Source organism: Trichoderma virens (genome assembly GCF_000170995.1).
Source record: "Trichoderma virens Gv29-8 chromosome Unknown TRIVIscaffold_3, whole genome shotgun sequence".
In the NCBI taxonomy this organism is placed as follows: domain Eukaryota; kingdom Fungi; phylum Ascomycota; class Sordariomycetes; order Hypocreales; family Hypocreaceae; genus Trichoderma; species Trichoderma virens.
This window is the reverse complement of record NW_014013746.1, coordinates 2273579-2294848: the sequence shown is the minus strand read 5'-3', so window position 1 is coordinate 2294848 and position 21270 is coordinate 2273579. Positions and strand designations below refer to the sequence as shown.

At 48.4% G+C, this 21270-nt stretch overlaps 7 protein-coding genes across 7 annotated transcripts; 3 read left to right on the top strand and 4 right to left on the bottom strand.

The window, feature by feature from the left end:
- Positions 1 to 199: 199 nt before the first annotated feature.
- TRIVIDRAFT_117753 (uncharacterized protein) lies at positions 200 to 1306 on the top strand (the record flags this gene model as incomplete). Its single annotated transcript, XM_014104518.1, has 1 exon — positions 200 to 1306. A coding segment is annotated over one exon (1107 nt), but the record flags the coding sequence as incomplete, so codon positions are not given.
- A 535-nt stretch (positions 1307 to 1841) lies between these two features.
- Positions 1842 to 2900, bottom strand: TRIVIDRAFT_32689 (uncharacterized protein; the record flags this gene model as incomplete). Its single annotated transcript, XM_014104517.1, has 1 exon — positions 1842 to 2900. The coding sequence occupies one exon, from the start codon at positions 2898 to 2900 to the stop codon at positions 1842 to 1844; it is 1059 nt and encodes a 352-aa protein (XP_013959992.1).
- A 2349-nt stretch (positions 2901 to 5249) lies between these two features.
- On the bottom strand, positions 5250 to 6211 carry TRIVIDRAFT_72838 (glycoside hydrolase family 11 protein; the record flags this gene model as incomplete). Its single annotated transcript, XM_014104616.1, has 2 exons — positions 5250 to 5822; positions 5884 to 6211. 2 exons carry the CDS (start codon positions 6144 to 6146, stop codon positions 5423 to 5425), a joined length of 663 nt encoding a protein of 220 aa, XP_013960091.1.
- Positions 6212 to 9519: 3308 nt separating this feature from the next.
- Positions 9520 to 10893, bottom strand: TRIVIDRAFT_219557 (ankyrin repeat protein; the record flags this gene model as incomplete). Its single annotated transcript, XM_014104625.1, has 2 exons — positions 9520 to 10115; positions 10176 to 10893. The coding sequence occupies 2 exons, from the start codon at positions 10891 to 10893 to the stop codon at positions 9520 to 9522; spliced, it is 1314 nt and encodes a 437-aa protein (XP_013960100.1).
- A 4136-nt stretch (positions 10894 to 15029) lies between these two features.
- Positions 15030 to 16336, top strand: TRIVIDRAFT_219556 (uncharacterized protein; the record flags this gene model as incomplete). The annotated part of the gene is made up of 2 exons (XM_014104516.1): positions 15030 to 15351; positions 16173 to 16336. The coding sequence occupies 2 exons, from the start codon at positions 15030 to 15032 to the stop codon at positions 16334 to 16336; spliced, it is 486 nt and encodes a 161-aa protein (XP_013959991.1).
- On the bottom strand, positions 16312 to 17802 carry TRIVIDRAFT_208383 (uncharacterized protein; the record flags this gene model as incomplete). Its single annotated transcript, XM_014104515.1, has 3 exons — positions 16312 to 17195; positions 17251 to 17484; positions 17563 to 17802. 3 exons carry the CDS (start codon positions 17713 to 17715, stop codon positions 16458 to 16460), a joined length of 1125 nt encoding a protein of 374 aa, XP_013959990.1.
- A 1116-nt stretch (positions 17803 to 18918) lies between these two features.
- Positions 18919 to 20489, top strand: TRIVIDRAFT_143880 (uncharacterized protein; the record flags this gene model as incomplete). Its single annotated transcript, XM_014104514.1, has 4 exons — positions 18919 to 19033; positions 19104 to 19221; positions 19296 to 19980; positions 20130 to 20489. 4 exons carry the CDS (start codon positions 18919 to 18921, stop codon positions 20487 to 20489), a joined length of 1278 nt encoding a protein of 425 aa, XP_013959989.1.
- Positions 20490 to 21270: the final 781 nt, after the last annotated feature.

Here is a 21270-nt window from a genome sequence, read left to right as displayed (position 1 = left end):
TGGACAAGTCACATACGAGTTGATCTGTGTAAGCGGTGTGTATCCCAATTTTTTTTCTTATAAAATCTGTGACTCAAGCTCTATCCCGTCGTCTCTCCTGAACTCATCCTCTCACTTACACTCTGCAAGGAAGAAAACAACAACCATGAGATTCTCAGCAACCCTCTCCGCGGCTCTCGCTGCCTCCCCTGCCCTTGCGGCTCCCACCGCTGAGGCCGCCTCCTCTGCTCGAGTTGTCTATGCCAACTCCGGGCACATCTATCTGGCCACGTACGACGGCAGCAAGTTTACAACCACCCTCAACTCGTCCTTCAAGAACACCGATCCCTCGTGGCTCGCCTTCGTCCCGCCAAACTCGCTCTACGCCGTCAACGACATTGCCTCCAACACCTTCCTCTACAACATCGACGTCAATGGCAACACCATCAAGCAAGTCACCAACAAGCAGGGCTCCAGTGGTGTCGTCCATCTCGAGGTCAACAAGGCCAACACCCGCATGCTGGGTGCCGGCTACGGCTCTGGCAAGATCGACGTCTGGAACATTGAAAACGGGGGCCTGACTCTCATCAAATCCATCAAGTCCACCGGCCCCCTCGGCCCCAACCCGGATCGCCAGGATGCTCCTCACCCTCACCAGACTGTCAACGACCCCACGGGCCGTTTCTTTCTGGCCAATGACCTTGGCACCGACTCCATCCTGGTCATTGACTCCCAGAATGATGCCTTCAACATTGTCAACCGCTTCCCCGTCGTGCCCGCCGGTGCCGGCCCGCGTCACGGCGTCTTCTACCCCTTTGGTGCCGCCCAGGCAACCCACTACTTCCTGGTCTGCGAGATGGGCAACGTCGTGATCGCCTACAGAGTCACCTACACCAACGACGGCACGGGCATGGCGTTTGAGACCACCCAGGTGCTCAACACCTTTGGTCCCAACTCCGTGGCGCCCGCCGGTGCCGGCGCTGGCGAGCTTGTGCTCTCTCCCGACAACAAGGACCTGTACTTGTCGAACCGCCTGACCGGCCAAGCGACGGATAACATTGCTCACATCAAGATCATTGACCAGGGTGCCGGTGTCTTGAGGCTTCTTTGGATCAACTCGGTCTCCTCAGGAGGCACTGCCCCCCGAATGTTCAGCATCAGCAACGATGGCAGCTCGCTGTTTGTCACGAATCAGAATGGTGCTCTCGGTGTGACGGCCATCTCTCGAAAGGCTGACGACGGTTCCCTCGACACCAACTTTCACGGCACAATCAGCTCCGGTGCATTTGGCTCGAGCGGCCAGGGCCCCCAGTACATTAAGCAGATCCAGTAAAAGAAACGACGTCGGGTTCGAGAGCCGCTTGGCATCATTGCATCATTTGTAATCTGTTTCTTGTGTATATATCAATAAGTAAGAAGCACATATCAGGCATTGAAATGTATATAGTCCGGGAAAAAAAGGAAAGCAAGTGAAGCACTCAAGCTCAAAGAGCATCTTTGAATTCATAAAGGTTACACAATAAGTTAGAAAAAAAAAGAAAAAGCAAGAAATGCAATCCTACTTCTAACACCAAAACTCCTGCCCCTGTCCGTTCTAATCCATTCGTCAGGACCCTTTTTTTTTCTGGTCAAAGAAAACCTGAACACCGTACGGAGCGTCGCCGCTCTCCTGTCTGGAAAAATGGGATAAAAAGACTTAATCATACATAGGCTCGTTGCCAAAACAACTCCATATCCTGGTATCAGATTTGATGTATCATGGACGCTCGACATCAACAGGAAACAAAAAAGGACGAGAAAAAAAAAAAAAAATCTTCCGGTTGGAAATGTAATCAGAGCATCTGCCAAGAGGTAGGCGGGACTCAGACCCTGTATTCGATGACATATCTCCGCTCCACCTGCTGCAGGGTCGTTGAATCGTTTTCGCCCTCAAACTTGAGATCAACCTTGCCCGTTGATGTCATGCTGTGAACCTCGGCCTTGTAAAACGTCGTTGTCTGGGGATAAAGGGCAAGAACCACATGGCCAGCTTCGTAATCCTTAAGCGAGCTGGCCTGGCTTTCCGGTGTAATGGGAATCATGCTGCTGGCGCTGGAGCGGTATTCTTTTTGCTTGCTTTGATCGTCCGGCTCAATGTCGATAACCTTGTACCGCCGACTCTTGCCCTCGCCGAGCACCTGCGCCACCTCGCCCAGGATCCAGTCAGATGTCTGCTCGCCATTGGCAGCCTTGGGCTTGAAGGCTACCTCATCGCCTTTGGAGAAGAGTATCTTGGATTTGTTCGTCGAGCCAGCAGCACCGCTGATGGACCCCGGCGGCTCGACACTGTCCGCCTTGGGTGGCATGCTATCACGGGTGCTGCTTCGATCGCCATGTTTTCGAGAGGAGCTCGGTATGGGGCTGGGTACTGGGGAGTCGTCTGCGCCGTTAAATTCGTAGAGAGAGGCAGCCGCAGCATTGTCCCTGGTGGTGGATCTCTTAGATGGCCCGGTGGGTGGCGCTTCGGCCTGCTCCTTGGCCACGACAACTGCTCTCACCACCTTGAGGCGCTCCATCAGGTTCTTGGCAGCGTTAATATTGTCCTCGGAGAATTTGACACCGGATCGGCAAAGCTCCTCCATCTGCTTCATCATGTCGGTGGGCACGCTGTCCGAGTCCATTGTGCCGGCCTGCTTGTCCATGGCCACGAGCTGGCCCAAGTTGTCATTGTCCGAATTGATGCCGCTGATGAGGTCGTTGAACGATGCTTTGGCCTCATCCCATATCTGAACCTCCTCGCCGTGTGCACCCCCGTTGTTGCGGTTGGAGCCGCGGCCGCTCCGATTTCGTTGCGACATGTCGCGGCGGCCCGGCTGGCTGTAGTAAGGGCCGAGGTCCTCGAAGAGATTGCTGACTTCGCGCTGGGCTTTACGATTAGCCATTGTGGGTTTTTGACTCGGGCGGTCGGGGCAGGTTCGCGAAAACCGCGCGGCCGCCGAGGGAGTCGACGACCCGAGAGAGATGGAGAGAGGCAGAGCGGGAGAGGAGAGCGGGAGATGGAGATGGAGATGGAGATGGAGATGGATTGATAGTGGTGCGATGGATTTGGATGGGGGGAATTGAATTGAATCAACGAATGAATGGACGCTGCGCCAAAAAAGAAGAAGAAAAGAGCTGGTGATTGGATTGAGGGGGAACAATGCAATGCAATGGATAGGATGGATGTAGCAACGATGCAATGCAATGCAGGCTGAGGACGGGACAGAACAGAACAGATCAAGCCAACTTGATATTAAGCAAGACTAACAGGCAAAGACTGGGGGTGCTGCGGACTTACTGGCTGTTTTGCTGTCCAAACCCTGCCAGAGTGGGTGCTGCTGCTGGCTGACTCGCCTGTTGCTCGCTAACCAGCGCTTCTGGCGTCCGAGGCAGCGCTTTTGCAGTCGCGACGCGTGTCTCCGGCGGTCGGAGAGAGGCGACGAGGCGGACGAGGAGGAAGAGGGGAGGAGGCGAGAGAGGAGAGAGCAGGGAAGAGCAGCGTCGTGGTCTGGTCTTCAATTTGTAAGAGATGAGAGAGGGAAGAAACAAACAAGGTCGGGCCGGGGCATAAGTTTCAACCCATTTTATGCGCTAGGCATGGCTGGAAGGGAAGGGGACCTGGAGAATACGAAAATGGGCGCCCTGCTCTTTTGCTGCTCTTTGCTGCTCTTTGCTGCGATTTTTCGGTGTACCTGCGCCGTACTTGGATGTCGCGCTCTGGGGGGACGGAACGTTGATGCAAGGTGTATGTTGAGACAAAGTCCAAGGGCTAGGCGCGAAACCTTGTTTCGTTGTGATTGTGATTGTGATTACATGTACGGAGTACCTTACCTTGCCTTGGATGACGGATCTCTTTTGCTGGGAAGCCCTTTCGGGCCATCTATGACCCGCAGCAGTTAGTGGGCAACGCCTGGGATACCTGATGGGCCTGCTGTGGATGTGAGTGACGGCGGGTACCCAGCAAGTCATCCTGCTAAAACCGAGCTCTTCTCTGTTTCATGCTTTGGTACCTACATGTAGCGCCCTCTGTGCCTTAACCTTATCTCTCCAGGTATCACTACAAGTACCTACGAAATTCAGTCTTTTGGTACTACCCACCTACCTAAGGTATTTGTTTGAAAGGTGAGCTCACTTGGTACAAGGTGTGGTATATTCTCCCATACCTAGGTAATTATATGCGTAGCCCATCTAAAGCTGAGATGTAGATGGAATGTCAATCAATATATTGGCATATTCACTGCATGGGCTTAGTGGATTTGTATTCGGACAGACCGGAAGTATCTCCTAGCTGGTGTCTATAACGGATACCTTGTAGGTACCTTGATAGTAGAGTTCCACGCTGAAGAGCACCTGGCAGTAGCTTCGGTATAGGTACATGTAGATGTAGATGACTGTACCAACAACAGGCATCTATCAAGGTGGCCACTGATAGACAAGAGGAAATAAGCACTGATAATAGAAGTGCCTAGCGATATATTTCCATCTCACGTAGAAATACGCAATCGCAACATCATCAATTCCATCTGTTTTCTACGCCTTGAATCCCGAGGATGCGGCCCTCAACCTGCTGTTGGCTTTGCCGCCAAATGTACCTAATTTGTATACAGAACTTGCGTACATGTACTTGATGGGATAATAACCAATCCATGGATATTATTTGGTGGTCTTCAGATGGGCCACCAGTCTCCTCTAAAAACTTGAAAAGGGCCGCGTATACCTGTAGTGTCGACATTTCTAAAGGGCCGACGCTTGTTGTATTATCAGCAAAGCAATCTCTGGGAAATAGATAAAGAATCACCCCCATCGAGCAGCTGCTTCCTCTATTTCAAGTGAGAGAGACTACTTGGGACGACATTACTTAAGTGGCTGGAAAAAAATACAAGACAGGACGCGATGAAGACACTGATTAAAGCCGGGTACGAAATAGAGCAACACAGCTAGTCAACGTGGAGTAATGATGTGAATACATGTAACTAGGACACATCGATGATGGAGCCTACATAGGTAGTGGATGGAATACAAACTCTAGATATACAAGAGACCCGGCCCAGGAATCCCCATCCAAGCCCGTATCTCGACATTTTGGCTTCGTCTGGCCCTCTATTCCGATATAGTCCCAGTTATACTGACTTTTTAGACTCGCGATTTATGTACATATGACGGGAGACTGGAGAGTGTTTTGCGTGGAACATTACATCATTATCATCGGACCGGTCTTTATGACACAAAAGTAGAGGCTCTTGGATCAACCTGAAACAACATTTAAAGATTCATTTCTCATTTGACTACACTAATTTGTGCTATTTTCTCCCTTGTGAAATGAGACTAGTCAATCTTATAGCACGTTTTCGCCATATACTCAAAGTGAAGCCCATGAACCATTCATAAACTTCCCAATCTTAATTCTCTCTGTCACGCCAATCCCTTAGCTGACAGTGATGGAAGCTGAGCCAGAGCTGAAGTATCCCTCGACGGCAACAATCTGGTAGTCCATGGTGCCCAAAGTGAGACCGTGAGAGGCCCAGGCGTTGAAGTGGTTGGCCGTGTTGACCGAGCCGCTGGAGCGGTGGCTGCGGCGGACTGACCAGTACTGGTAAAAGGTGGCAGTTCCAATGATGGAGGGCTGGTTGACGCGCTGAGTTCGGTAGATGTCGTAGACGCTGCCGTCAGATGTCACTTCACCCAGCTTGGTGGCGCCAGTGGATGGGTTGTAGGTTCCAAAGTTCTCGACGATGTAGTACTCGATGAGAGGGTTGCGGGACCAGCCGTAGATGGAGAGGTAGCTGTTTCCGTTGGGATTGTAGCTGCCGGAGAAGTTTATGACCCTGAAAAGAGAGTGATTAGCTTCTGGCATCAATGTTTGACATACAAGGTGCCATCACTTACTTATTCTTGGTGCCTGGCTGCCATCCCTTGCCTCCCACAAAGTTGCCAGAGTTGGACCAGTTGACGGTGAATGAACCGCCGCCACCGTTAGTGTATGTCACGCCGGAGTGGCCATCGTTCCAGTAAGAGTAGTAATAGCCGTTGTTGTAACCGGTGCCAGGTCCAATTGTCTGGCGCTTTTCCACCTCAACAGATTCGGTGGGAGCGGACAGGACGCCGGCAACGGCGGCGAAGCCAGCGAGGAGGGAAGTGAAGGCAACCATTGTTTCAATTTTGCCTGTTCTTTCTTCTTCTTCTTGTGTAAGGCTGTATGAGTGTGAGTTGTTTGATCGATGACTTTCGCCTCTTCAATTCTAGAGAGGATGTCACCGCCCTTTATAAATTAGTTTGCGGATAATTGCAACAGAGAGCTGTCAAGCCTCCGCACGGCCGAACGGCCGACCATTGATCAATTTACCCCGCCTGGACTTCGTTCTCTTCTCTTGAAGACATTACGCCTTGGAATCCCATCGTGACGTGGTGATGCTGCTGTCCCAGCAACACCGAGCCAGCTCAGATGGAGTTTGCCACAAGGCATGGGCTGATGGACCCTTAGGTCCCAGTACATGTGAAAAGAAGCGGCATGTTTCATTTACTGGCTCACGGCTAATTTCGTCTTGGCATCTCCGGCACTGAGGTTAAAGAAAAAAAAAATAAAAGAAAAAGAAAGAAAGAAAAAAGTCCCGAACGTATGACCGATTCAGTGTTTAAGCAACGTCTCGTTGACGGGGTTGTCTCTTGTGGAGACGAGACAACACGGTAAACCACAACAGGCAGTGTGACAAGACATTAGGAATAGCCATCTACTGGATCACAATATCCTATAGCGAAATGACGAATGATCCATCTTTGCCGTAGTGCAGAAATAGTGCCCAAGGCAGACATGGGCCACCAGGTTACATCGATTACTCTATGTCTAATATATCATTACATATCCTTAACTCGTATGCTTCCAATTAACCATAACGCACCATGTGCCCCCGGTCCGAAGATGCATGCACCCCAACTCTCTCGACAAACAGCCTACGACGGCATCCCACAAGACAATATCTCCATTGGTCTAGTGCCGATGAAGCAATCTGGGAGAAAAAACGGGACTGGAGACATGATTTGCGGGGGTGACGGGCAAAGCTGCGGCTCGTCTAGCGGCTAAATTGGATATAATCGGACTCGGGAAGATGTAAGCAAACTGGCTTCCGGGGTCTTCTAGGCGGCATGTTTAGATCATGTACCCCAAGGGCATGGATGAAAATATCGACCACGATCGAACAATGATGAGCTGTTTTGCCTAAAATCAGCTGGGAAAGGGGCAGCCCACTGGGAGAAGCCGGCTTTTCAGCCCTTCAGGTGGAAAATCTAGTCGAGTTGGACAAGAAGCCGTCTCTAGAATTGAAAGCTTCTGTTATTTGTGAGCTTGCAGCAAATGGAATCCACATCCAGCTTGACTTGCCGGGAAAAGACGCTGCTAGAAGCACAGTAGGCACCTGGCGAAGGGCCTTCAACTTAGATATAATTGCCTTGGAGAATGATGTACTATAGTCGTGACAAAATGGATGCCAGTTTGCGGCTGAAATAGATATGCACACAGTTTATGGGCTATAGCGCTCGTTCAACTGGCTCAACTCCAAAAATAGCAAGATAATAGCTGGTCATTATAAACAACACATGGTTAGGTATGAATGACCCTGTCAATCTATGTATTTCCTTCCCTGAATTAAGGAGATGTATACTGTCTATGTGTGAATCGCGATATGGTAAAATCTTTTCTTATTACTCTTTCTTTCATCGAATGGCCGTGATAGAGTAGCGTGGCCACCTCGAAAGGCAGATAGCTATGTTATAGTACTGAATCCGGCATAAATTTCGTCTTCTTGAGATATATATTTCTACTTTCCTTTATCTATGGTATTGATCGCTAATTCTTTCTACACAGGGTAATTAACGGTACTTTCGCGATTTGCAATAGTTGTCGATGCTTTCGTATATCTGAGTTAGTCTCTACTTTGGTCTATCAGACGCCAATTATATCCAGTCATCACCGTATATTTATCGTTACTTTGGTCCTGGGGTGCTGATTTGTTAACAACCAGGGAACGCACCTTTAAGATGACCTGACTTCTTAGGTCATACACGGCAGGTATATATAATATCTATATTGTAATGTAGGTCCCTTAGGCAACCCTACAGTTGAGCTTATCTTGTAGTTACGTCCAAATGTCAAATTAATAGCTCTGAGCTATTCCCCTTAGCTATACTATTACATACTAACTATACCTTGGACATATTTTGCTTTTGCTGTTCTTTCTTTCTAGTTGAAGTCTTTATAAAGCCCATAATAGGATGTCCAAAAAGCGTCTTTGGACTATCTTTGCGACTATCCACCTCGTCTTGACCTTGATTTTGGCCACCTTCCCCTGACATATTTGCCACCATCACGTTTTTGCCGTACTGTATCACCCGCTTTACCACACCTGAGATTCGTTCCATGTTGAACGTGATAAGAAGGGTGATCAGCCCAACAATTATAGCAGTGGCAATAAATGGAGTTCTTGTGCTGCTATTTGTGATATCTGGGATAGCCCAGAGAGCCTACAAGTACCCAAAGTGTCAATGAATATTTCCACCAAGATTAGAGCGACAGCTTGAAATATCGGAGAGTACATGTACTCACAGCGCAGAATCCTAACGGTAAATAAAATATGCTGACATACGTGAGGAGCATGACATTTTGCCCTAGCTGAGTTGAGATTCTCGCTTCGTTGATAGAAACCCAGGCAAACTCCTGCAAACGGTGAGCTCAAATTTTGTGTGGAAATATGTTGAGCTTACAATCTGTAGAAGATCCCTGATTATTTGATCCAATTGCCCGATCAGTTTATTCACTACAAGTTCAAATTCTTCTGTCAACCACTCTAATAATCCCTGTGGTATTTTATTTGCGTTATAATACCGACAATAGTTCCTAATGAAGTCTTCGGCGGCTCGAACTTGGTTTTGTAAGATGCCTCGAAGCTCAGCCAATTTGCGAGCATCATTTGCGAGAAGATCTATCATATCAGGGCTCTTGCCTTTGTAGTTCAATTGCTCAAGACGCTATATAATATCAGCAAAACTAAGGAAAGAAGCAAGCCTTTGTTGAATTCTGTAGCATACCCTTCTAGATAGATATGTCTCAATTTGCTTGCACAGACTTAGCCAATCTCCTTTAACGTAGAACATGAACTGCTTAAATAAATCCATCCCATTCTCTGGCATCCATCCATTTGGAAGCGTACTAAAATAAATAGATGAAGTCCACGGACTGCCCGGCTTTGTAGACCGAATCATTTTCCATGCTATTCTATATGCTTTGGTAGCTGAAGTGGTGGAAGAGCTGGAATATGAGTAATGCTCTATGGAAAGCCACAGAGAGACAGAAATATCGGATGAACTATTGCAGGCTGTCTCCGGCATACTGATATGCAATTCATTTGGTTTCAATTGCTGTATTGAATCAGTGATAGGTACTTTTGACCAGGGCGAGTGATGTGGATTTTCTATAAATGAGCTTGGAAATATTAGTACATTATGCTAAAGAAACAAGGAATATGATACCTACTAGAGACTCCGAATGACACCAGAAGGTTGTTCTGATATCTCGTTGGCAGTTGGTAAGACTGTGACGAAGTCCACATATATTTCCCCATTTTCTGTTTCAGAAAAGAGGACAATATCTTCATCTTCTTTACCATACGTGGCACGCCATTCCTTTGCCATAGTCTCATTCATGTTCGCTTTGTGTTTGAGTAGCTCCCGTATGAAGCGCTCATCTTTTTCTCGCATCGCTAATCGAAGTGGTGTCATGTTGCCACTATCCCGAAGATCGATCCTCGCTCCGTACGATAATAGGTCTTTCGTTATCTCCAGCTGTCTCGACAAGATTGCAGCATGTAGAGGAGTGTGGCCTTCGCCATTTTGTTCATCTATATTATATTTGGCATGAACAAGTGATTTGATGGCTTCACGATTTCCTTCTTGGACCAGAATAAATATTGTGATTGTATCTACAGGCGCGAGTAGTGTTATTATCGCATCGTGACCAGCTTCGATAGCTCGGTAGAGTGCTGTCTGGCCGTCTTTATCTTCCAAGTTCGGATTGGCCCCGTCCCGCGTTAGGATGAGCTCCTCCTCCTCCTCATTCTCCCATTCCATCTCTATTTTATTTATGTCAGTGGCTTTTTTCCCTAGTAGTAATTTCACTATCAACTCGTAACCGTTTTTCGCAGCATGTGAGATTGGTGTCCGACCATCATCGTCTTTCGAATTCGGATTTGTTCTTTTATCCATTAAGAATATTCGAACTGCCATCTCATGGCCATTCTCCGAAGCCTGTGAGAGCGCTGTCCGGCCATTGTCTGAATTTTTGTTTGGATTCAGCCCTTCTTTGATCAATAGGAAGCGAATCAATGCGTTGTATCCATTTTTTGCAGCCCATGACAACAGATTTTGACCTAGGGGTAACATGTCATGTCTCGCTAATAATTGCTCAATTATATCCCGATTATTTGTGTTCATGATCGATATTGTTATCGGCTTCTCGTAAATATCATTGGAATTCCAGTTATGCTCCTTCCCTAGGGAGAAGAACGACCTTATGATATCCATATCCTTTTGTATCATAGCCCGTCTCAATATGTCATGGTCTTTGCGATCTTTCGGAACCAGGTTAATATCGTCCTTTAGGACCAGGAGTTCTATGACGTAGGCATCTTTTCGCTCCAAAACCGTTTCGAGTAGTGTTTGTTTAGTGGAATCGTTCAAAGAATCGAAGCGTAAATTACGCATATTACTCTTCGGAAGGAATCGTTTAATGGTATGTATATGTCCTCGTGAAATAGCGTATGACAGTGGTGTCCAACCATAACAATTTGCCATATTCAGGTCGATATCATTTCTTGAAGCAAGTGACTCAACAATCTCATCATGGCCCATCTTTGTGGCTATTAATAATGGGGTTTCGGAGAATTTGTTTTGAATATTTACTTTGATATCTTTGCGGGTCAGAAGCAGCGCAACAATATCTGTACATCCTTTTCTTGCTGCAAAATTTAGCAATGGCTCTTCTTGGTTGCTGTCGTTAATGTTGGTAGTCATTGGAAGTAGTAGTTTTACTATATCCATATGCCGATTTGATATAGCAGAGTAGAGCGGCGGCAGAGAGCCTTTCGCTTTCAAATTCAAGTCAATATCTTCCCTTGAAATAAGCAACTTAACAATATCTGTGTGTCCTTTCTCTGCGGCTATCGATAAAGCTGTCCCATCCTCAAGGTCATCGTCGAGTGATTTATTTCCTAGGTAATGTTCAAGGTTCACATTGATATCTTGATGAGTGAGTAGCAGGGTAACAATGTCTGCATGCCCTTTCTCGGAAGCCAAATATAGTGGTGGTCCTGCAATAGGAAAAAATGGTCTTTTTATGCGATAATTTACTGTTTCGGAGGACAGCTCTCTCCGCACGCAGGCCAGATCACCCCGCTTTATTGCATCAAGAAGGCGGTCACCCATGGCCTCGATATATTTGGACCCCATTATATATATTGAGTCTGTCGAAATGGACTGTATAAACTAATTGATTGCAAAGAGGAGTGGAATGAGCGCTGCCGACTTTGAAACGAATTTGGGATAAATATCCTGGTTATTTTCAAGGCCGATTTACTAAGACAGAAATTTCTTCTGAGGGGGTGTAAGCAAGGCTTTCTGGTAGGCTGCATGCAAATGATGATAACGTACGTGGCGAAATAATATTGGCTGGTGTAGAAATATTGGATCCTGTTGGTGAGTAAAGGCATTGACCCCTCGCTTCTATAAGCTCAGCATAAAGTTAATCGTAGTCTTGAGTTTCACTTGGATTATAGCCTGGTTATTGACGGCGCATTGAATGATGCTGCTGATTTTATGGGCGATAGGCTCAAACGAAATGGGAATGCTAAGACCTTCTTCCATTCCCGTCCGAACTAGGATAACGGGGGAATGACGGATGTCGAAATCTTTATTATAATATTCTTCAAGCCCGATTATGATCAATATTGCTCGAAATAGAGGTAAAAGCAGGAAAAGCTTCTGCTCACGGACGATTTGGCCAATGTGTGTGCACATGCATAGGCCCCATTTCTTCGGACCCTTGGGAGTCATTAGCTACATGGCATAAGGCAACTTAAACTTTTTGACTGCATCTTGGATCTCTTGTGCCCTTGCACAGATTGCAGCATAGACTGAGATGGCGAGATCGACCAAAGGACCAGGCTGCAAATTATCAGATATCAATTCCGGGAAGAAAGTCTTTGCGACAAATTGCATATATGCAATCTCTCTCTTATAGGGAATAAGCTATGCAGTACTTCTAAAGCAGAGATTGGTAAATTGGGCGTTTTGCCGAGAAAATGTATGTAGGTGCTGCTTTATTTCAGCAATCATTGGCTACTTCTATTGTCTCCTCAGTTGCCAAGAACGCAAGGTCGGAAATTTTTGGTTTACAAATCCAGCGGCAATCCGCCGAGCATTTATGTATCAACTCGCGATGCTGTGATTTCTGAGTGCTAAGCAGACGCTGCAGGATCGCGTGCGGTGGATGAGCAGCCGTGAGACTCATTTCATATTTGGACGCCATATTGAAGGAACGAGGGCAAAGGCTCTGGGATAGACGGATTAAATAGAGAGAGACCGTTTGGCGCGGTATCTCGATACATTCTTATTGCCGGAGGAAAGAAGCTGGAGAGAACAGAGACACACTGGTGCACTTTTATGTTAATAGCCCACTGATTAGGCGATGGATCTGGCAATACGAGCACGGCACAACAGGATTCGGAAATCTGTGGTGTTTAATGCCTCTTTGTCTCTGACTTTAAGTTCCATTAAGAGCTCATCGTGATCCAAGTACCCATGTATTTTGTTAGCGACATTTCGCAGCTTTCGAGAACAACTAAAATGGGATTTGCTAGCCAGCACTCCGATAACGCTCTTGCTTCTGTAATATAATTATAGGTCCTTTTTAAGATATGTCTGCCTGGAATGGTAGATAGAGACCTGATTCTTCAAGTAATCGGCCTGGAGTCGATGTCTGGACTACCGCCCTTGGCAAGATCTAGATATATCGTAAGAGGTACATACGCTATGCTCGAGACGACTAGTAATATAAGTCCTCTCGGGGCATTCTCATTATGCTTTTAGTCTCTTGTACCACGACTTAGTCCTAGATTTGCTCGCTGGATCTGTTAATGATCTAACTTATTTTACCAAATATAGAATAGAGTAAGTAAAGAGGCTTCTTACTACGCAACCACAAACTAGAGGTACCGAATGAACATGTCGTAGAAAGTGGAGGCCTACATACTGTCTACGTGCATTCCTTGGTGATAAAGAACTCTTATGTGGTATATTCGAAACATTACCGTTCGTTCATGCTTACTCTGACGTTTTGTCGAATCTTTTTATATAGAGATGGAAACTTTAGTCAATATTAACATTTTCACATGAGATGAATCGTTTGAGGTATGATTAAGAAAGAAAGATCGCACTGGCAACTAACTGAGCGGCCACTGAAGGAGCCCAAGCAATAAAGGCAAAATTTCATCTTTTCAGTCCTGCTCATCGTTGCTTCTGTTTCCTTTACCAAGTACAAGCGACTTCAACCCAATTCGATACCCTACAGCTGAACCATCCTGTGCCGGCACATCCCCCGACATCATACTCCCCGGTTGTGTGCAGGCATCGTTTCCCCTGGCCATCGTAGTAGAAGTGGCCTCGAGAATTCGCCCAATCAAAGCACACAGTATTTAGGGCATTGATGCCAGGGTTACGACAACCATCACTGGTGTCGACTTGAGAGCCTCCTGCAGCTGACACGAATATACCCGATTGAACGATGCCATATCTGACTGCAGCGACGTAGTCCGCTGTAGCTGAAGTAAAAAGCGTAGTAACAGGCAGAGTGAGGGAAAGCAGCTTCATGTTCAACCGCATATCTTTGTTTATAGTTAGTGTTCATACTTCACAGGTTGTTTTCAGCAGCATCAAACTTACCAAGGGGAGAAGTACGGCTTGATAAGTAGAGAGTATAGATAGTTAAGAGAGAATAGAGTAAAGTCTGTAGTTCAAGAGGACAAAAGTAGCACATTTACAAGCAGTCCTGGGAGCAGAAAATTACCTTGTTGAGCAAGACTAAAGTTCCTCTTATATAAGCTCTATGCATGGTTAACCCGCCTATTCGAGAGCGGATATTACCCATGTCTTGAAGGATTCTTGGGCCTATTGTTAACCTAGCAAGTAGCATGATTACATATAGGTAGTCAATTCCTACATGAGGGGTCTTCCTCCACGAAATGAAAGGGCTCCCTGGCAACTTATCAAAAGTTCCCGAAAAAAGACCTGGCAGATAGCCGGCTTCCTCCTTGAATCACTCCCAGCCATCTTATTGCAGGAGGAATATGTATGGAATTAATTGATATCTGACCCCAGAGCGATAGAATATCGTATTGCCAGGATTAATACAACCTTACACAGGCATAGCTATAAGCTTATAAAGTAATGTGTTTTCTCTGTTATTGCATACCTAATTGTAACAGCAGGTGCGGCATTTACCTTTATATTAACTCAAGACTCTGTGCATCCTGCTCAATCCTATGCTCTAAGTGACCAATCTGAGCGGCCAAACACCGCTGTTGCCGTCAAATACGTGTACTCGTATGTTGCAAGTGGGGTTCTTGGCATTGATCCTTCTAACATGGGGAATAGGAAAAAGATGGTGTCGGAACAGGTAATCCTAGTCATAAGTTCTAGCTTCGTAGGGTAATGTGTTTCCAGAATAGGAAGAAAAAAGTAGCGTGGTAACGAGATGACAATTGTCAGTGATTGTAATATAACCTGCTGACTTTCTATATTCAGTCTTCTCTTAACCTCGTCATCCACCAGCCTTGGAGCATTCGTAAAACAGCTGCTTGCCGAAGAAATAACATTGAATTATTTACTATTCTTTTCTTCTGTAACTACTTCTGTGAGTGATCTTGTCCTGAGCCTATGCATCATGTAATATCTTATGATAGCCACTGATATATGTAACCATAGGAACGATAATGAGGATTCAATATCTCATCGCACTCACCACCCTATCAAGCGGAGTAACAGCGGACTACTTGAACGTTGTCACAAACTGTGGTGTATTCGGCAACTGCGGTAGCGAAAAGGCCGTCTGGTACACCGACTTTGGGTACAACCCGGTGGACGCCAACGAGGGCTGTCGCGACCCGAACATACCTAACATGAACACGCTTTGTATGGACTGGGGCAATAGGCGCGGTCACTTCTTCTTCGACGGCCAAGGTAAACGATGTATCCAAGAGCGAGCAGTTGCCGAGTATGGGGACTTTAGCTTCTCTACCTGGGCTGAGGTCGTCTGTACGTGGTGAGAGGCAGCTGGCAAGGACACGGTACCTTGGCGTCTGGTCGCGTCGAAGCGCACAACTGCTACCAATTGTAGCAAGTGTGGGTGAAAGAGCTTGAATTCCACTATCTAGGTGCTTGTCTGACTCCATACATGTTCCCTGTTCCCTGTATCATCACCAGATGTGACATGGGATGAAATTGTATGCAGCAGCGGAGACGGCTGGTTATGACGGACTGCACTTATCTCTACTCTCTTCTACCTACCCATTAGACCTCTAAGGTAATAAGATATATATCTCTGTCGCTTATTATTTACGGTTTGCATATTCTAGGTTAATAAATCATGGCCAATTGAAGAAAGAAAGAGTAATAAGAAAGATAGTGCTTATCGTATGTCCATCCACAGTCATATTTTGTTTCAAGTAGTCGACATCATATACTTCTGTGTCACTGCTGTGTTACCTCTGTGTCCATCTTGCGTCCGATTCTTGTACTATATTTCCAGAACAGTCATAGATACATGCGGCCAAGGCACACCCCATACTCTCTGCAGAGTTCAGAAAACAAACCTCTCTGCCTTGACCCCTAGACCGAAACAAAATAAAACTAAATAGCCTGCGCCAGAGTACATCTTCAACCAAGCAGCCATTTTCGAACCTTTACGACATATTCTTTTGTTCATTCTGTGGTATTTCAGCATCAATATTGGTGCCTGTTGATATTCTGCAAGTTATTATTCCCTCCTTCGCAGAACGTTCTGTGCATCTTGCTATCCCCCCCTATCTACTTACTTTCTTGTGTGTGCGTGTGATGCTAATATCTTATTGCAGAAGATGCAGACAAGATTGATTATACTACGCTCGTGCCTACTTGGTACTGCTGTGGCATGTTCAGTCTTGTTGCGATAACTGTGATACCTGGCTGGATTCTGGAAAGTTGGGCTGTCACTGAAGCAAAATCTCAAGAAACAGGCATTGTACACATCATTATCATTTAGGGTTACTATGTACAGAAGTAAAGTAATTTTTATAACAAACACATTACTGCTTCTCTTCTCTTCTCCAGAGGCCGTGACTCTCACGATGCCTCTTCATCCTCATTATTTTCTTTACTGGCCTTTAAGCCTTGCAGCCGGGGGTAATGGTGGCAGTGGTGAAGGTGGTGGTGGTGGCAGTGGCGCACACGCATCCCTGGCCAGAGATGCTGGTGACGGGAGGAGACTTGCAGGTGGCCTCGCTGGTGAAGGAAGCGTAGGTGCTGGTGGGCACGGTGGGCTCAACAAGCTCAGCCTTGACAAGGACGGGGATGATCTGGCCGGTGGACAGGCTGAAAGAGCGGTGGTTCAGGACGGTGAGGATGGCGCCAATCTCGCCAGAGTGGCTGGTGATGCTGATCCAGGTGTTGTCATCGTGAGAGAAGACGTCGTCAATGACCTCCTTGCTACGGGCGACCTGGTGAGCAGAGGTCTCGCCCATACCCTGCTTGCCCTCCCACAGCAGATCCTGCTCGGTAAAGCCGGCCTCGAACTGGAAGTTGGGAACGTAGGCGTGGATCTGGGACTTGGTGGAACGACGGTCGCAGGTGTGAATGCTGATGCTCTCACGGAAAAGCTCCTTGATGGTGGGCTTGAAGGGGTTGGAGTGAGGCAGCTTCTGGTTGGCAAAGGTGAGATTGGCCGTCTGGAGGCATCGCCTGAGGGGCGAGCTGTAGTACGACTCAAAGTAGGGGAGACCCTCCTTCTCGAAGCGAGACTTGAAGTAGGCATTGGCCTTGGTGGTCTGGGCCAGGCCGTTGGGGGTCAGCTGGGCGTCAGCCCAAGTAGCAGTGCCGTTGCCATCCTGCTCAGCCCAGTAGCACTACGGGAAAAGTCAGCAACCCAGGATGAAAGATTTAGGGTCATTCGAGACTCACGTTCCAGGCAGGGGTGCCGTAGAAGGTCTCGGCGGCGTTGTGCCATCCCTCGCCGTGGCGACCCATGAAGAGAACCTTGTAGGTGGTGGTCTGGTCCTTCTTGTTCTTGCGGCAGTCATCGTTGAGCGAGGCAACATAGTTGGCGAAGCGCTGCCACTGAGTCTTCTTGTGGCGAGGGTCGAACTTGGCATCAGTGGGGTAAGTCCTGTTGAGAAGACCAAAGTTGAAGTTGGCCTATGTCAAAGTGTGTGAGTCGAAGAAGTCCAATTGGACGAAATACTATTTGGTTCGTCTTCTCTTTGGCATACGTACATAGTCAAAGGTGCTGGGGTCAGTTTTGGCATCGTCCTGGAGGAAGAAGCCCGGGACCGAAGTGTACTTGATGTCATCGCAGTCGGAGACTTCTTTCCAGGCCATGGCGCTGGGGGCGAGCGCCAGGGCAACAGACAGCATGGAGACCTTCATCTTGACGGTGCTTGAAGATGAAGATGAAGATGGCGATGACGATGCAGATGCAGATGCTCAGGTTTTACTTGGTTGCGACGGGGAACAGGCGACCTGACGAGCGAACAGGACGCAAAAGGGCGACGGGCGACGCGACGACTTAAGTATCGTGCTTTTTTTTCCCTGGACGTGCTGAAAATGTAACCGTCGCCAGGGCTGTTGCTGCAACCATGAAGTCATATGGAGCCTGTCAATGCTACTCTGGGGCCCGTCAGCAATTGGGCCGAGCGGCCGTCTTTAGCGTGCTGTCTTCGGTGTCGAGAGAAGAACGGCCGTGGATGCGGTAGTAGGTGAAGCCCCATGTCTGCTCCAATCGATCGACAACGTGGCGGGCCAGTCCGGGGACTAGAGGCTTCAACCCATCTGGCAGCGCACGTGGAAGCGCACCTTGGCAGCGTTTTCAGGCGAGGCTGGGCTTGCGGATGGTTCCTGGATCTGGCAGAGGAGGATCGTGTTTCTCCGTCGTGCTAACACAATTGATGGGTTTTACCGCTTTGAGGTTGTGTATCCGTTGAGCCGGGATTAAGTTGCAGAATTGTCAAAAGGACCGGGCCCGAGTATGGCGATGAGAATGTCGTCGATACTGTACCATGCCTGTATAGAATGGTCGGTGTGTCTGGAGTGGGACTCTTCGATCTGCAGTGCCTGTCTGTATCAGGAAGTATCTCACAAGGGACTGCAATTGAGACTAAGAGTAGCGATTTCGGTGCTTGACGTCCATTGAAAAAGAAAAAAAAAATAAAAAAGAGATGAGAGTATGCGAGTAATGAAGTCAGAACGTTCGAGTGCCTAAGCTTTAAGGTTAAGAGAATGCTTCAGCTCTTTCACGTGCTAGCGCCCGTCGCTTGAGGCGCTTCAGCTGGATAGACGGCACCCAGGCGCTGCAAAGGCTGCTAAGGCTGCTAAAGCTGCTAACGAATGCGATAAGATAGCGATGAATGTCACTTTCATTTCCCCGCAGTCGCTGCACAACCCCTGAGAGACATTGAGCTCAAGCTTCTTCCAACAAACGCCAGCTCCGTCTTCGCAGCTGTCCAAAGGCGCCAACGACACCGAATTGACGTCTTGCGGCTGGAACAAACAGCTGCGCAATCTCGCAATCTCGCATTAGCTCAGCGCCCAACACTCTGCTAAATTCCAGCCCCCCCGTTTGCCCGTCGCAACATGAGCGCCTCCAACCTGAACCAGGACGACCTCGAGCAGCCTCAGGGCGAGCCTGCGCCTGAGCTTCTCGACGGTCGCATCTGGGTGGACGGCTGCTGGGACTTCTTCCACCATGGTTAGACCTCCGCTAGTTTCCCATTGACCCACGGGAGCATCTTGCTAATGAGTTTGGGCGCCATTGTCAGGCCACGCCGGAGCAATGGTCCAGGCCAGACAGCTTGGCGACGAGCTATACGTCGGCGTCCATTCCGACGAGGCCATCCTTGCCAACAAAGGCCCGACGGTCATGAACCTTGAGGAGCGGTATGTCGTGGGCTGAGAAGAGAGGAGGTGCGGAAAAAGAAGCGCAATGGCTGACTAGCAGAGTGCAAAAACAGTCTCGCCGCCACAGATGCCTGTCGTTGGGTTACCAAGTCGGTCGGATACGCCCCCTACGTGACGCAGCTCCCATATATCTCGCACTACGGCTGCCGATATGTTGTTCACGGCGACGACATCACCTCGGACAGCGATGGAAACGACTGCTACCGGTTTGTCAAGGAGGCCGGCCGCTTCAAGGTCGTCAAGCGATCGCCCGGCATCTCCACCACCGATCTTGTCGGCCGCATGCTGCTGTGCACTAAGACACATTTCATCAAATCGCTAAAGAAGACGCTGGCCGGGGAGGAGGGCGTGGGCACTGCGGAGGAGCGCAAAGCCCAGTCCCAGGCCATGCTCGACAGAATCAAGCTGTACGCGACGGACGAAACAGCCAAGAACCCCGGCGTTGATGTCTGGTTCTGGCATTCCGAGTCGCCAGAGGCATCCGGTTCCAGCGAGGGAGCGCGCGGATCCTACGAGAGCTTCCTGAAGGGAGCTGGCCTAAAGCCTGGTCAGCGCGTTGTCTACGTCGACGGCGGCTTTGATCTCTTTTCCAGCGGCCACATTGCTTTTCTGTGCAAGGTGCTAGAGGAGGAAGATAAACTTGCACGGGAGGCGGGCTGGTTCTCTGAAGAGGCTACGGAGAAGAGGAAGAGCGCCAACGGGGGAAAGGACTATGGCCCAGCATACGTGGTGGCGGGAGTTCACGAGGACAGAGTGATTAACGAGTGGAAGGGGGTCAACTATCCCATCATGAACATTTACGAGCGCGGACTCTGCGTTCTCCAATGCAAGGTAAGCCTTTGCCATGACTCCCGCAGCTGACACTAAGCACTGACGCCTTCTTGTAGTATATCAACGCTGCTGTTTTCGGAGCGCCGTTTACCCCGACCAAGAGCTATCTCACAGACCTGCCGTGGGGCATCCCCGACGCGGTCTACCACGGCCCGACAGCATTCATGCCCCTGACGTATGATCCATACACTGCGCCAAAGGAGATGGGCATCTACCGACAGATTGGCGAGCACACCTTCTCGCACGTCAACGCGGGTGAAATCGTGCAGCGAATCATGAAGAGCCGCGACATGTACGAGGCGCGACAGCGGGCAAAGGGCGTCAAGGCTGAGGTGGAAGCCGCAGCGAGGGCTCGAGAGCTGATGGAGGAGGAGCAGCGCAAGAAGGAGGCCGAGAGGGGCGTCATGTCAAGCTGAGGGTAGCCATGTTTTTGCGTTTAAACCACGATAAGCAGGCGGCGGATGTCATTTTGCTATTTTGGGAGTTATTGGATGCTTACAGAGTCTTCAACAGGCCACGCAGAAGTAAAAACAGGAGGACATAATACGGGGAAGAGAAAAGTTAATAGAGCTGAGTTTGCATCATAGACATGTTGTTTTCTTACTACAGCTCGTTCGGATTGGGTAATACAGAGAGCCCAGCTGGGGGGGAGAGGTGAAGCTGAGCAGATGGAATCGATGGCTTTTGATACTGAGCCGTGGTTGGCCTTTGCATCGCTATGGCTTCTGACCACCTGCTTATGCCCCCCTCGTGTGCGCGGTGACATGATCTCATAATTGTCATACCAACCAAAGGGAGTTGCGTAACTGGCTGAAAATGAGGAAATGACATGGAGGCACGGCTATCGACGGCGCAATTGACCAGGGGCTGAGGATTCCGCTTTGGGGATTTTTTATGGTGGGGATTGGGATGCAAGTTTATGCGTAAACCCGGATCGGAGTTGCTGATAAGAGAAACTCGAGGGAGTTGCTGAGAAAAGTAATTAGTGCGAGTGTTCAATCACGGGAGACGAAAGGTGTCATGGGATGCAGGTTTATTGTTGTTGGGAGTGAGAAGCGAGAAGCGTGTTGCTTTTGCTGCCGATTACGCAACCGGGCTGGATCTCGCAATTGGAAGTTTCTTTTCCTCCATTGAAATGCAACGCAATGGCCTCGATATGAACGGCGCGCCCTTTCACCCCGCATCTTGTCAACGGCT